Genomic DNA, 16,586 nt, shown 5'->3' on the forward strand with positions numbered 1-16,586 from the left:
AGAGACAGGCTTTTATCAATATTTGTCAAAGAAATTACATTGTTTTCTTGTACTACAGCCTAGCCTCCCCCACTCGTCTCTTAATCCATAGACAGCAAGAGAAACATCTCTTTGTGTCCTACTGGAATTTGCCCCAGATCTGGAGTAAACATGTTGCTTAATAAGTATGTGTTGCCATCACCTGAGCTGCTGTGGTCCTGGGAAGGGGAGTGAGGATGCCCAGTTCAGCTGGGCTGTTTCAAGTTCCTCTCTCACTCTTTGCTCAGCTCCAGCAAAATCTGGAACTTCAAGATAACTAGATCAGTCTTTGGGGACGCTTCTCCAAACCCTTCGTGTAGTTTTGTGGAGTCCCTGTCACTTGACTCAGTTCATCTCTCATCAAGCATAAATAAATTTAATTCAACAGTAGCTTCCTCAGCTTCCTCTGGTTGACTTTCAGATTTTGTTTTGTTTTAGAAATTCATGCAGCACACATATGTGTTGGCAATATAGAATATTTCTTTCCATATGCCCACTGCATGCTCCTTCCTGTATTCACATCTCTAAATGTCCTTTTTATTGGAATTGATGTTGGCGAAAGAGATGAAAAGAGGGTGGAAAGAAAAATGCTGCTTACTCAAGCAGTGTTGCTACTTGGGATTTGAGTGACTCTCCCTAAATCTCAATAGGAGCACACAATTACAGAGTTGAGCTGAATGAACCTACAGGTTGAAGTGACCTCCACATGTCAACTTGTGTTTCTGGATCTTCTGCACTATGAAGCTTTCACTGTGTCCAACCAGAACTAACAGAGTACATCGTCACTACCCTCCAAACTCCCTGTAAACTTAGCTCTCCTCAGCAAGGCAAAAAGTTAGAGTTTTCTCTCATGTTGCATGCCGGGGAGGGAGGGGCCCCAGCCCAGAGAATTCTTAGGTGCTTACTTGTTCTCTCGCAGAAATTGACACTCTGGTTCAGGTTGTTGAGATGACATTCACAGCTTGGAAGTGAGCCAATTGTGTGAAGGTAGCACTTCTGGGGATGAAGACATGAGGGTGGGAACCAGGTGTAGTCATCTTCACAGGCACACCAAAAGACCCCATTCCGGCTACTGCAGGCTGCACAAAACAAAACAAAACAAAAAAACAAAAACAGAAAAAAAAAACTTGGTCTTATGGAGTCTAGTTTATCAACTAACCACTGCTGAGTTCTGATCCTCAGCTCTGACATGGAATCTTAACCAAGTATTTGTCACCGGAAACCAGAAGAATGAAACCAGGATGGCAATATATTTATACAAAAAAATGTTCAACTCAATGGATTCTGAGGTTAGTGTCAGAAACCTAACATAAAACTGAAATGGCTGGAGTTAGCACCCAAAAGGAGGATGTATGCCCCATAGACATCCACTGCAATGGAAAAAAGAAGCAGAAGAAGAAGTTCATAACATGGAAGTTATTTAAAGAACTCTAGAGTGTAATCAGCCACTATCTTATTGGAGGCTTCCTTTCACCCACTGGCTGTCACTCTCAAATAGGCCCTATAAAAGCAGAGAGATATTTTTGAAAGAGTCATAATGAAAAGTTCCATCAGTCAGCAATCTTGTATGCTCATTCCCTTCTATAGCACCAGAAATTTCTACCAAAGTCATTCCTTTTTAATAAAAAAAAAAATAATGGGGCACAGTCACCACACTTCTTTGTGGAAATAGGTATAGTGGTGTGTAGTGAATGGTTCTCAAATTTACTATGCATCAGAATCACCCTGGAGTCTCTGATTTGGTAAGTCTGAGATAAACCAAAAATTTACATTTCTATTAAGTCCTTGCTGCTGGTGGTGGTGGTGATCTGCACACTGTGTAGTTGGGTATCACTGTTAGTCAAATGATTCAACTTTTCTGAACGCCATCTTTGCCAAATATTTCTTCTTCTCTTCCAGAAAAATAGGATTGCGTATACTATCTCCCTGAAGTTGGATGGGGCTACGGAGTCAGTTCTTGTCAATAAGTTGTGAGCAGAATTAGTGTGTGTCACTTCTGAACTAGAGAATTAAGGCCATGTGAAACTTGCCAGTGTTCCATTTGTTTCAGCTCAGAGTGGGTACATTTAACATAGGATCTTATTCATCAGCCTACTGACAATGACACTGCCAAACTGCAATGGACACGTAGCATGAGGAAGAAAGAAAACCTTTATTTTTTGAAGCCACAGAGATTGTGAGGATGGTTGTTTCCACAGAGTAACCTAACCTACCCTGAATGATACACCCACCTTCCCCATGTACGCTTCCAATCACCAGAAAGCTGACTTACATGTGGTAGCCTTTGCTCTGATAATCTTCATTGGCCCAGGTGACCACAATAATGGAGGCTTCAAGAGCTTCAGAAAACTCTTCAGATCTCTTTTCTCTTTGGGATCTCTATAAGTCACCTGAAGCAGTAGCTCATATTCCTGGACTGGACCTACAGTGAGAAAGAGAGTCAGAAACATCCTGGGAAATATTGAAGAAGTGATTAGGAAGCAATCTTCAAATTCAGTCTGAAGATCATGAACAATGCCATGCTGTTTGGTGCTGAGTTCTGCTCATACAGATATTGACTAATAATGAACATCCGGAGTAAACACAAGTAGATGAGTTCCACAGATCCCAAATATATGTCTTTCCTCACTTCTGCCAGGCCAGCTTCTCCTGTACTCTCTGTCCCACACTACTTCCTCAGACACAGCCAGGGTCAAGCTCCAGATGTGCAGAATGAAGGGAAAAGAGGTGACAAAATACTGGTCACTCTTCCCTTTCCCCCCCCCCCCCCAGTTCTGGTCCTTTCTAATTATCACTAGTGCAAAACTCCCAGTCTCACACTTTCTAAATATCCCTAACTTCTCTTGTAAAAATATTCCATTAGTTAGCTTAGTCTGGGCATTTCTATGAAATACAAAAGCAAAAGAAACCTTCACTTGAGGCTCTGTGCACCCTCCAGCCCATTATCTCTAAGCACTTTTTCTTTCCTCAAGGAGAAGTCATTAATTTGTTCTGACTGGGAGAGAAGATGAATTCTGTGAATCTTCTCTCACACAAAATTCATGTAGGCCCATTCATGTAAAACTTAGTATGAAACTTCCCAGGGGCTTCAAGCTCCTCTAAAGCTTAACCATAGAAGACTTGACATCTCACATTGAGCCCCTCAGTCCCATCTCTCTCTCTTTTCTTTTGAGTTGGAGTCTCACCCTGTCGCCCAGACTGGAGTGCAGTGGCCGCTCCCGACCACCACAGCCTCGACCTGCTGGGCTCCGGTGATCCTTCCGCCTCACCCTTACAAGTAGCTGGAACTACAGGCGCGTTCTACCACGCCTGGCTAATTTTTTGACTTATTGTAGAAATGAGGTCTCGCCAAGTTGCCCAGGCGGGTCTCAAACCCATTGCTCAGGCAATCCACTCACCTCAGCCTCCCAAGGCGCGGGATTACAGGCTGAGCCACCGAGCCCGGCTCAGTCCCATCTCTTATCTCCCCAACTCTTTACAGGCTGAAGCCTCTGCTCCAAGCTGGGGGTGTCCCTCTGAGTGGTAGGAGCTGAGGTGGTTCCCACTCCAACTACTTAAATAGGTGAGAGATGGGAAGAAGGGAAAAGGGTGGCCTTGTTCACACTGAACATTGTCAGGGGTTAATATTACTGGTTCTGGAGCCAGATGAACGGGTTTGAATTCTGGCTTCTGTTCCCAGATCTGTCCCTTAGTTTCACTATCTGTAAAATAAAGATGACCATTGTCCCTAACTCAGAGTCAGTATCAGGAGTAAATTCATCAAATGTACTTAAAATAGTACTTACATATAGTGACAGCACAATAAATATTTGCTGTATTATTATTGTCATTTTTACTGTCAGGGAAAATGTATTTATGATATTTGAAATTTTGATATCATTTTCCCTAAGAATTGTAGCTTTGCATCACGGTAGGTGCTATGGTATCACTAGCACATCATTGAATGGCAGGTTTATTACATGGTGGAAGAGCTTTTGTGAACTGACCCAGGAACCTAACTACCAACCATATGAGGAAATGCATTCCGCACTGGAAACATCAGACCCATGAATTAAATGTCAGAACCCAACTCGTTTCTAGATTGAGGTCTGGGTCCATTAATAACATTGTAAGGATCAAGGTGAAGAATAAAAGGAAGCATATAGTGAGCTACTTGCCAAGTATGGCACAAGACACTGTGCCTTATAGTATACTATTAATCCTCACAAATGTCTTTCTTGAGAATTACCATTGTTCTCATTGTACAGATTTGGGTGTTAAATAATATTCCTAAGACCATACAACCTTTCATAGGCACTGCTAGGATTAGAACCCTGGTCCCCTCACATCAAAGTCCCCTATATCACACCATCTAATGGAGTCTTACCTACATGCTTATTCTTATTCACAATGAGTTCTCTTTTTGTTTTGATGCCATCATTTCTCTGTTAAAAAGAAAAAAAATTAGTCATGGCGAAGCTGTGGAGAACTGTTCATTATAAGGTCTTGTTGGTAGAATTAAAATCACAGATCTAAAATCTAGTCAGGGACAGTGGAAAGATGGCCAAAAAAAGGCCTCACCAAGTCAACATTTGAGCAAACACCTCAAGGAAGTGAGGAAGCGACAATCTGGAGGAAGAGCGTTCCAGATGAGGAAAAGACCCAGGTCAGAAGGTGCCTGGCATGTGGAAGCAGAATGGAAACACCAGAGCAGCTGAGAGGAGTGAGGGAGGGTAGAGTAGAAGGCAGTGAGGACAGAGTGCCTCTGGGGAGGCAAGTTGTGTAGATCTTATAGGCCATGAAAAGGATCGTGACTTTAACATGAGTGAAGTGAGAAACCACTAGGGACTGAGGAAAAACAAGCTCTAACTTACTCTTTAGAAGGCTCAATCCTGAAGCCATGTTGAAACTAGACAAGCACAGAAACAGTGAGAGCATTTCAGGGGTTGATGAAGGGGTGGAGCAAGTAGCAGCTATGGAGGTAGTGAGAAGTTTTCAGATTCTGGATATATTTTAGAGAGAAAGCTAAAAAAATGATACTAATGGTTTAGATATGGAATATGAGAAGAGTAAGCATGATGGTAAGTTTTTTGACTAAGTAGCTGAGGAGACGATGGTAACGCTCACTGAGACAGGAAAGCAAGAGTGGGTTTGGTGAGAAAATATCATGAGTTTGATTTTGGACATAGGAAGTTGAGGGGCCTATTGGATGTCCCACTGGAAATAACAAGTAGGTAGTGGGTATGTGATGTGGCATGCAGGGGAGAGGTCTGAGATGGAGCTATGCATTTGGGAGTCATCAACTTGAAGAGAACATTAAAATGATGTTCCTGAATGAAAGCATCAAGAAAGTGAAGACAGTAAAGAGAAGGTCTGAGGATTGCTTAGACCACATGGAGAAAAGATCTAGGGACTGCTTAGACCAAATCAATCCATATGATTTTTTTTTGCACCCAAGAGGCCATAAGAGAAAGTGATGAACAAGAAAATATACCCAAGGTGGTTTAATCAAAGACCCTCCATTTTTCAGTTTGGACATCTAAGCTCCAAAGAGTCGAAATGACTTGCTTATTTAAAGTCACATAGTGAATGTTGAGAAATTAAATTATGTAGTTGCAATCATCAAGGGAGCAGGGGACTCTAAAAGTGCCAGAAGGAGAGAGGAGAGATGCTTGAGAAGAAAAATGGGACATATGCCACTCACCCCCAGAAGGCTATCATAGCCCTCAATGACAGTGAAGACAGAGATGAGCCACAACACTCCAACTCTCATCTTCTCTGAACTCAACACGAACAGCCAGGTGCAATAGTCTGGGACTAGACAAGCCATGTATCATGTGAGCTTAAGGCACAAAAACAAGTATTTAAAGCCAAAATTTAAAAATGCACACAGTGGAAGGGCCTGACTTAGCTGATCCCTGTTTGGTTATTTTTCCACTTAGCAGAGCCTGTGGCATCATTACTTCTGCTCCCATTGTAAAAGTAGTAAATTTCCATCTTTACCAATTTACTAGAAATTGCTCTAGAGCTTTCTTCCAGGTGATAAAATTGGACTAAACACAGGCTCCTTTGATTTGCAGCCGGGATCGGTGGCTCAGCCTGTAATCCCGCGTCTTGGGAGGCTGAGGTGAGTGGATTGCCTGAGCCCGCGGGTTTGAGACCCGCCTGGGCAACTTGGCGAGACCTCATCTCTACAATAAATCAAAAAACTAGCCGGGTGTGGTAGCGCGCGCCTGTAGTTCCAGCTACTCGGAAGGCTGAGGCGGAAGGATCGCCGGAGCCCAGCAGGTTGAGGCTGCGGTGGCCAGGAGTGGCCAGTGCACTCCAGTCTGGGCGACAGAGTGAGACTCCAACTCAAAATAAAAATAAAAATAAATACATAAAATAAAATAAAATCATGATTTACTTAACATCGCAGCAAGGTATATTTAACATCAGCCTTTTATATTTCACTGCGATTTCCTTTTCATCTCAGGTAAGTCAAGGATTAAAATAACCAGAGACCCTTAGAACCATTTACCAAGACAGACTTTGAGTTGTATTCATAAAAATAAATGAATCAATCCAGCAAATTTTCTTATTTACAGTAGATGTAATTAGCAACACAATATCTTCAAGCTTAGGTTATCTCAAATAATTTGGACAAAACTCAACATATAGACATGGCCACAAGATCAAACATTTATACCCAGGTTATTAGTGTCAAAGAAAAATCACAATAATTTAGAATTGTTCTACATAACACAGGAGGCCCTAACCTTGTGTGGCTATCTAAATTTCAATTAAAATAAAATTAGTGTTAAAATTCAATTCCTAGCCGGGCTCGGTGGCCTGTAATCTCGCGCCTTTGGGAGGCTGAGATGAGTGAATTGTCTGAGCCCGCGGGTTTGAGACCCGCCTGGGCAGTGAGACCTCATCTCTACAATAAATAAAAAAAAATCAGCCGGGCGTGGTAGCGCATGCCTGTAATTCCGGCTACTTGGAAGGCTGAGGCGGAAGGATTGCCGGAGCCTAGCAGGTCGAGGCTGCGGCGGCCAGGAGCGGCCACTGCACTCCAGTCTGGGCGACAGAGTGAGACTCCAACTCAAAAAATAAAAAATAAAAATAAATAAATAATTAAAATTCTATTCCTCAGTCATACTGGTCACATTTCGATCCTCAGTAGTTATTTGAGACTTGTGGCTGCCATGTTGGGAATGTAACACAGTTATGTCATTGCTAAAAGTTTTATTGAACAGTTTCATTAAAAGAACTTAAAGAATACTTCCCATGGCCTCTCAATATTTCTTTTACATCTCAGAAAAGTATGAAAAGTTTTAACTCCCACACTGGCAAGTCCTCCATTGGAATAAGTGTCCTTGGATGGCAGCACAGAGAACAGAGTTGGGTTCTCCGTACAAACCTTACCTTGCTTCCTGGGTATACCGTGAACCCCATACAAGTACTGCCTTTCTGCCAGTACTGCCTCGCACTCTGCTTTCTGATCAGAAGAGAAGAGTAGAGGCATTAAAGACAAGGGAAGAACTACCATAGGCATGGCCTGTGTTTCAGCAGAGACATTTTTTAGGGCTTTCTAAGAAACCATGAAAACTAGGCAAGGTGGCACACACAGCTTTTGAATTTACCTTCTCCTCTTGGATACATGTGTTTCTCATGCTACACCTTCCAATGTGCCAAAGATGACTCCTACATCTATCACTTTAAGCTTCTTTAGTCAGCTGCCTGGGCTCCAGATCATTCCTCAGGGTCTTGCTTCTCAAAGCTTATCTGCTCTGAGTCTTATTACCTTTGAACTGGGCTGTCTGTTTTCCAAAAGTGATGAATATTTGTCTCTAAAGCAGTGTTTTGCAAGCTTTTTGGTGAAGTTCCATGAAAAGAAACGTATGCTATAATATTCATATATATATGTACATATATTTATACACATACACACATTTTGTTATATATGTGTGTGCATATAGACATGTACATATACATAAAATGATTGAATTGTTTCATGAAACAGAATTTAATTCTTTCCTGAGATGTGTCCTTGGATATTTCTACTTGTTTTTATTTATTTTTATCAGTGAATTGCCATGTTCTACTAAAGCGATTTTCCAATATTCTCATGCAGTGCAGTCACACTGCAAAGGGAACTTGTGCCCTTTTCAGCCCCTTCCCATTTGTGTTCCATTTCCCAGGAAGATTTTCTTTTCATTTGAATTCCTGAGTACTGTTTAGACCATGATTTATAATGCTGGAGCTTTCAAATAGGAAAACAGTCTTGGTGCACTTGGGTGTAATCTAGATCTGTTCTCTCTCGTTGTGCCAGGGCCTGGACCCTGGCAGGTTCTCTCATTCTCATTCTCTCTCTCTGTCTCTCTCTCATTCTTTCTTTCCCTCTCTTTCTCTGAAAAATCTTCCCTCTCCCCGTGTAGTCCAGGTCTGAGGCTGCAAAGCCAGCTCAAAAAGGCCTGGCGACAGCTCTGGGCATTTTGGAAAGCCTTCTCTCAGCCTCTTCATTACCTTTTCCTCCCACAGTGGAAGTACATGTTCAGCTACCTCCTCGGACTCGCTAGAAATGGTAAACTCTAACTTACAGTTAGAGTTTCACACCAGTGATCTCTAGTCACTGATTTTTAGCTCAATCATAGATGGACTACAAAAAAAAGAGGAGGGAAGAGAAGGAAGAAAAGGAGAAAGAGGAAGAGGATGAAGGGGAGAATGAGAAGAAAAAGAAACATTTAGGCGCTCAGGTGTCCCCATCCCACCCTAAACCTACTAAATCTTATACAGTTCAGGCCCAGTCATGAGTATTACTAAAGCTATACAAGTAATACTCATATCCAGACTGACTTGAGAGCTAGTATTCTAGACTGTTTCTAGGTTAGGAAAAAGATGTCTGTACCTATCCTTGTCTTGTGATAGGAATTCGACCTTGGGGCTTAAAACCAAAGCTTAAACTAATTAAAATTAGTTTTTTACTTCTTTGGTTCATACAGTTTTTGCTGGGATAGGGTTGAAAGATTTAGCAAATTAAAATACAAGATACGCACAAATTTGAATTTGAAATAAATAATGATTTTTTCATTTTCATTTTCATTTTTTTTTAGTTGGAATCTCACTCTGTCACCCAGGCTGGAGTGCAGTGGCACGCTCACGGCTACCACAGCCTCAACCTGCTGGACTTAGGTGATCCTTCCACCTCAACCTTCCAAGTAGCTGGAACCACAGGCATGTGCCACCATGCTTGAATGATTTTTTAAAATTTATTGTGGAGACGAGATCTCATCTTATTGTTCAGGCTGGTCTTGAACCCCTGAGCTGATTATTAAAAAATTCAGCTCAGCTCTTCTTGCCTCCGCCTCCCAAAGTGCTGAGATTATAGACGTGAACCATCATGCCTGGCTGATTTTTTTAGTATCAGTATACCCATACAATCTTTGGGAGATTATTTGTGGTCTAAAATTATTTGTTTATCTGAAATTCAAATTTAACTGTGCATCTTATACTTAACAAGCAGTCAAAGGTAGGAAAATGTTATCTCAATAAACATGGATCAAAAGAGCCGCTATAGCTAGACTGCCCAGGATTCAGGCTTCAGTTTTGACATTTATAAACAAGGATACCTTGTGGCATTTTCTCGGGCTTTCTATACTTTAGCTTACTCATGTATAAGATGGGGAAATAGTATCTAATTTCTAGGTTCTTAAGTTAAGTACTTTGCAAATAAAGTAACCAGAGTAGCACCTAGTGTTTCGATCTTAACCACCAGTTTTTATAGTTACCTCTTTGATTTCGTGAGAATTGAACTTCAATCCTCAGTCAAGTTAGCATATCAAAGAAAAAGTGCTCCTATGTTGATTGACAGCCACCACTGAAGAAATGGAGGGATCCCAACTTCAAGTCAATAAAAGTACATTTTTACAGTAATTGAATTACTGGATTCCAAGAAGGGTCCTCGCTAGTGTACAGGATAATCATAAACCTCACTGAGCTCTGCCTTAGGAAACATAAAGCCCCTGGTATTCCCTCACTTCACTTCCAAGCCCAAGTGGTCCTGATTATTTAAAAATTCTCAGAATCTTTGTGTCCTTGCCACAGATGAGGAGCTGTTGTTGTCATTAGAGTATGGCATGTTTATATCACACCTTGGAGGCCAGCAATGCCTGACCCACAGTTTGTGTTGGCACTAGCTTCTGTAGGAAGGCTTGGCTGTGCTGGGAACTCCCCCTCCACTTCCTTGAATTCATTCAAGCGAAGTCATTCCTGATAATCTCTGTCCTTCAGTTTACAGGGAACAATCATTAGAACTGGCTGTTATACCTCTGGAGAGGGCTGGCTATCATTTCCCTATTCTTTTGGTTATATATTTATGGACTCCAAATATCATTTATTTATGTCAACAGCTGTCTCCTTATCAACAGTGGTGCTTAGTTGAAACTAATCACAATTACACTTTCCAGCATTCATAGCAAAAGTCTAATCTTAGGCACAGTTGAACTCTGAGCTGCTTTTCTGGCATCAATATTTATGGGATTATGTTTCTTTCTCCATAAATAGAAGAATTCCCAATAGAGTTGTCTCCTTCCTCTTTGACTTAGATTCACATGTGCACGTGTGCACACACACATAATAGAAAGAGCAGGTCTCCACATGGCAGCTAAAAGAGCATCTGACTCAGAATTAGGCAGAAAACCTGTAAAATCTTGGTATTATTTTTGCCTCTCATTTTGTAAGTTTTTGGTAACATTTTTATTGGGATTTGACTTTATGTGAAAATTCTTAATCTGCTTGCCTTTGAGAAGATTTCTGTAAGGAACACAGAAGATGTAATAAAGAAGACAGATGAAAAAATAGGTGAAAAAAACAGAAAAGAAAACCAATTTCATATTTGGAAAAATGCTTGGGCTAGACAAACTTCTTCTGGAAGGACAATAATTTAAAGTCATTTAAAATCTTAGTAAAGTCTGCACATATGTATGCAAATACATGTTTTATACGGCAACCTGTTTTTATGTTTATAAACATTGTAGGAAGAGGCCAGGATGAATTAGATCCTAACCTCAGATTTGTCCTTTATCTGTGACAACTTGTGAAAGTTGAAACTTTCTGGACTCAGTTTCCTCCTCTGCAGAATAAGGAAGAAATATGGTAAGCTCAGATCAGTTCACATTCAGATTTTATTTTATATGCCCATTTCCCACTTTCTATTTATAGTCTTTCATTAATGTCTACCTGTCACCAAATCTAAGCCTGGAAAAATTAAAATTTTTTACTCATCTTTATTCTTGTTTTCTCCTTAAATTGGCTATTAAATTCTTGAATACCTTTTGAGATGGGCTGAAAACGTACTAAGAATTTAAATTTTGGGTTGAGAACAGAGATAAAAATTTTAAGAATTCTAAAATTGTGAAACTGAAAGGAACAAAAAGAATTACTTGGCTGTTCACCCCTCCCAATGTGCCAAGCACTAGTGGTTAATAATATAGTCATGCAGGGCTACCATGCATTGTAGCTCCACACATTAAGAGAAACTACAAAAGTCATGATCCAGACCCACTTTTGCAAACAACTGCTGGGTTATTGAGATTCTCATTGTTCCAGGATCTCTATTTAATCTCGTATGTTTCATTAAATGAATATGCTTTCAGAGTCCAGTCTATCACCCTATTTCCTGGTCTGATCCTTCTCTATCCCAAAATTGGTATATGTTTTTTATAAGTCGGTGTGTCCTGTGCCACGCATGAGAACTTCAGCACAAGACTATTTCTCCTACGGCTAGTGCTTTCAGCCTAGCATAGCTGTCTGCTCCTTTCTGCCAAGCATTTCTGTTTTCCTATTTGGTCTGCATTTTGTGTCTGAGAAGAGCTTCATTCAGGATGATTTGTTGTTCTTACCTCATCGCCCAGTATGTCTTCTGGCATCCTAATAGAGTTCATGTCTCACCGAAGACCAGTTCAGCTTAATTCCGTTGTAAAAGACTTAGCTACAAGTCTCGTGGTTGGCACGATTCCAGCCCCTTGGAGCTGAAGATTTTGTTTCCAGTCACTCATGGTTCAATATAGTGGGAGTGACCACCAAGCCCTTAAAAGATGATTAATAGCATTCCAGAAAAGGTGCCAAGCTCTTTCATACAGCCAAGCCTTCGGCTTAGTAATAGGGACCCAGCCTTCCTGGAATTCCCAGGTCAGGTTTATTTTCATCCCCATTGCTCCTCTTCGCTCAGTTAGAGTAGGTAAAGTTCAGAGAATTTAGGCTTCCTCTTGAATTATTTGCTTTAAGAAAAGTACCTGAACATCACTCCAGAGAGGCGATGGTTACCTCATAAGAATAATTCTTCCTAACCTACAAAATGCTTTTATGTATGTTTATTAGATTATTTGGGCAAGCTTGTAAATTAAGTGAGAATTATTTCCATTTCACACTTGCAGAAAACGAAAAAGGTAGACCTAAAATCTAAATAAAAAGAATACATCAACAATTTTCCTAAATTTCTCCCCCTAAAATAATCTGTTATTTCCCTTGGTCTATGAGCCAGTTAATTTTTGTTGCTTGGGACATGATTCTGATTCTGATGGATAAAGTCATGATTGTTAATTTGGCCTCCCTCTGTGTTCTTTTTTATTTTATTTTGTTTTTATTTTTTATTTTTTTTTGAGTTAGAGTCTCACTCTGTCACCCAGACTGGTGTGCTGCGGCCACTGCAGCCTCAACCCGCTGGGCTCCGGCAATCCTTCTGCCCAGCCTTCCAAATAGCTGGAGCTACAGGCATGTGCTACCAAACCCGGCTAATTTTTTGATGTATTGTAAAGATGAGGTCTCGCCAAGTTGCCTAGGCAGGTCTCAAACCCACGGGCTCAGGCAATTCACACACCTCGGCCTCCCAAAGCACGGGATTACAGGCTGAGCCACCGAGCCCGGCCCATCTGTGTTCTTACAAATAAGCTCTATTTGTTCAGAAAAAGAAAGGATGTATGTTTCTTTTTTTTTATTGATTGATTGATTTCTTTTCTTTTTTTTTCTTTTAAAGATGTGGGGTACAATTCAGGGTTAGGTATACAAATGTTCATTATGTAGGTGCCCTTGTTGATAAAGAAGGATATAGGTTTCAAAGCTATCTTCCTAACAAATGTGAATGTCTTCAGTGTCTAAGGAAACTCAGATGTCTAACGATGAAAACAAAAATTATCAGCCTTGCCAGAGAAATTCTACAAAACAAGTTATGTGAGTGGTCACATTAACAATGTTACAAACCCCACTTCGGTGATCTATTTTTAAATTAGGGTAAAGCAAGTTTATCTAACTTTTCATTCAATGCTTATGCTAATACATCTTCATTGTTTCAAATCTACCAAAAACCACTAACTCTTTACATTTCTGAATATATATGAATGGCATTTTCATCACAATTTTCTAAAGAGTAAAAACAAGTTATTCAATCATATTCACTAAATGATTCTTCTAGAGATAAACCCAGTGGACTGACATTCTACGTATCCTGAAAATAAGTCTATTCATACCCGGAAGCCATCAATGCTCCACACTATGGAGAATGAAGAGCGAACTCATGGTAATGGCATTTTGGATTCTCACAATCTGCTCTCAAACTTCTCTTCTATCAAACGTCCTCTCGTGCATCCTAATTCCAGAGAAAGCAGGGTTTTTCTAGGTTAGAAGGAAAGTGCTGCTTCAAAATGTTTATATATTTTGACTTTTGATAGTCATGGCCAAATTGCCCTCCTAATTTGTATCCACTTATACTCCCTGGCAAGTTGTAGAAATGCCTGTTTGATCACCCTGTCAGCAACATCATCTTTAATGTTGCCTAACTGATAAGCACATTTTTACCTTTTTTAATGTCATGTGTTTAATCATTTGTAAGATTAGGCATTTTTCAGATATTTATTGGCCATTGGTATTTTTCTCTTTGGGGGGGGTGGAGCTTGAGTATATAAGTCATTGTCCTAAGTTTTTTCTACTGAAATGTTCTTTTTTTTTTTTTAACTGCTTTTTTAGGAGCTCTTTACAAAGCATGGATATTAGTTCTTTGTCACTTGTGTTGTAAATATTCATGGTTTGCCTTTAGTCTTTTAGCTCTTTATGTTGTTTTCTTCTTCATAAAAGATTAAAATGTTTATGAAATATGTCAATCTTTTGATCTATCACAAACTTGTAGTTGTGCTAAGAATTATTTTTTTCTATAAAAAGATTATAAAATATTTTTCTATATTTTCTTCTAACACTTCTTTAAGTTCTTTAAATTATTTTTAATGCATTTAAATCTTCAATCCTCTGGAGTTAATTTAGTTTTGGGGATTTACAGTCATTTCCTCGAAATGAATAGCCAACTGTGCCAACTATATTTCTTGACATTCTTTATCAAGACTACCTTGACAATTCTTTATCAATTTTATTTTGTTTTGTTTTGTTTTTTGAGTTGGAGTCTCACTCTGTCGCCCAGACTGGAGTGCAGTGGCCACTCCCGGCCACCGCAGCCTCGACCTGCTGGGCTCCGGCGATCCTTCCACCTCAGCCTTCCAAATAGCCTGAATTACTGGCATGCACTACCACACCCGGCTGATTTTTTGATTTATTGTAGAGATGAGGTCTTGCTGCCCAGGCGGGTCTCAAACCCGCGGGCTCAGACAATCCACTCACCTCAGCCTCCCAAAGGCGCGGGATTACAGGCTGGGCCACTAGACCGGCTATCAATTTTATTTTAAATTTATTTTTTAAATTGACAGGTATTAATTATACATATACAGGGGGTACATAATGATGTTTCAATATCTATAATATATATTGATCAAATCAGGGTATGCATCATCTCAAACATTTATCATTTCTTTGTGTTGGCAAAATTCAACATCCCCCTTCTAGTTATTTGAAACTATATAATAAATTATTATTAACTGTAGTCATCCTACAGTGATATAGAGCACTAGAACTTATTCTTCCTATCTACCTGTAATTTTGTATTTTTTATTGAAGCCCATCTTTTTATATATAAAATTCTGACTTAAATATATGTTTAAAAGTCTACAATTTTCTTTTACTAATCATCTGTTTAATTGAGATCTTGGTCAACAACACAGAAGAGTGTAGATGCCTAAGAAATATATCATTAAATATCTTATCAGAAATAATTAGCCTGATTCTCTTTGAGATTAAGTTTAGGGAAGTCTCCAAGCAGGGTCAGGTTGAAATACAAGCACAAGTGTAAAAAGATTTTCATAGAAAATATAATTTGTGCCGGGCGCAGTGACGCTCAACCTGTAATCCCGCGCCTTGGGAGGCGGGGGTGAGTGAATTGCCTGAACCCGCAGGTTCGAAACCCTCCTGGGCAACTTGGTGAGACCTCATCTTTACAATAAATCAAAAATTAGCTGGGTGTGATAGCGCATGCCTGTAGTTCCAGCTACTTGGAAGGCTGAGGTGGAAAGATCGCCGGAGCCCAGCAGGTCGAGGCTGTGGTGGCTGGGAGCAGCCACTGCACTCCAGTCTGGGCGACAGAGTGAGACTCCAACTCAAAAAATAAAAAAATAAAAACAAAAACAAAAACAAAAACAAAAAGAAAATACCATTTGCTTAACACAAACTCTCTTTACCCAACACTTTGTGGGTGTGAAATTATTCCATTGTGACAAGCTGTCCTGACATCACACATTTATAATAAACATCTGATTATCCCTAAACAATAAAAGAAGTCATATCAGATTTTAAAATGTATCCTATGAGAAAGAAGCAAATGATAAGAAAAAATTCTTAAAGATATAAAGTCATTATTCCAAAAGACTTGATTTAAAACAAAACAAAACACTAGAGTTCTCAAGATTTTGGACCTCAGGAAATTAAAAATTGACATTTGTACTGAGGACCTAGAGACAGCATGAGGACTTACAACCCTCATCAGTAATATTTAACTATATTTTGCAGTTTGAAGACTATATACCTCGCCACTATTCACCTCTTTGCATCTTATTTAGTCAACAGACTACACATGGGAAATTTTTTACACCTATGGCCCAGTAAAATCCTGGGACATTTTCTACTTCTATTATTAATTCCTGTGGATTTTCATTCTCAAAATGCTGTTGAACAGGAACCTCCAAGAAATTGTTGGTTTACTGGAGGAGGAGTGTGATTAGTGGGCTTCCCCTTCCCACTGGTTTTGTGCATTACAGTGTGAATTTAGCAAGGCTACAACCAGTTGTGTATAGAAGAGAGTATGTTTCAGGTCATGATGCTACAGACCTTTAGCACTATCACTCCGGGTTTCTAGATTATTTTCACAGCTATTAATACTGTGTATCTAACCAGTAAAGAACTGGGGCCAGGAGCAGTGGCTCATACCCATAATTCCAGCACTTTGGGAGGCTGAGGCAGGAGGATGGGTTGAGCCCAGGAGTTTGAGACCAGCCTGGGCAACATAGCAAGACCTTGTCTCTACAAAATAAATACTAAAAAAGTTAGCCAGGCCGAGCGCAGTGGCACACGCCTGTAATCCCAGCACTTTGGGAGGCCCAAGTAAGAGGATTGCCTGAGTCCAGGGGTCCAAGACCAGCCTGGACAAATTGGCAAGACCTCATCTCTACAATAAATCG

General features: G+C 40.1%; 1 protein-coding gene across 2 annotated transcripts in view; it reads right to left on the reverse strand.

The window, feature by feature from the left end:
• The window catches only part of ADGRF1 (adhesion G protein-coupled receptor F1), a 37,751-nt gene that overhangs the window by 18,946 nt on the left and 2,219 nt on the right, over positions 1–16,586 (reverse strand). Inside the window, exons 2-5 of one of the 2 annotated variants that reach the window (XM_008058462.1) lie at positions 5,702–5,814; positions 4,385–4,442; positions 2,291–2,440; positions 924–1,097 (exon numbers count right to left, since the gene is read on the reverse strand). In XM_008058462.1, coding sequence (XP_008056653.1) covers positions 924–1,097; positions 2,291–2,440; positions 4,385–4,442; positions 5,702–5,770 — 451 coding nt within the window. In that variant the 5' untranslated portion in view covers positions 5,771–5,814. Of the gene's footprint in view, positions 1–923; positions 1,098–2,290; positions 2,441–4,384; positions 4,443–5,701; positions 5,815–16,586 lie in introns of those variants that run through there. The other variant, XM_021712553.1, reaches the window with a different exon arrangement.

The sequence above is a fragment of the Carlito syrichta genome, unplaced genomic scaffold, assembly GCF_000164805.1.
Source record: "Carlito syrichta isolate Samal-C Ts95f unplaced genomic scaffold, Tarsius_syrichta-2.0.1 Scaffold303353, whole genome shotgun sequence".
Lineage (NCBI taxonomy): Eukaryota > Metazoa > Chordata > Mammalia > Primates > Tarsiidae > Carlito > Carlito syrichta.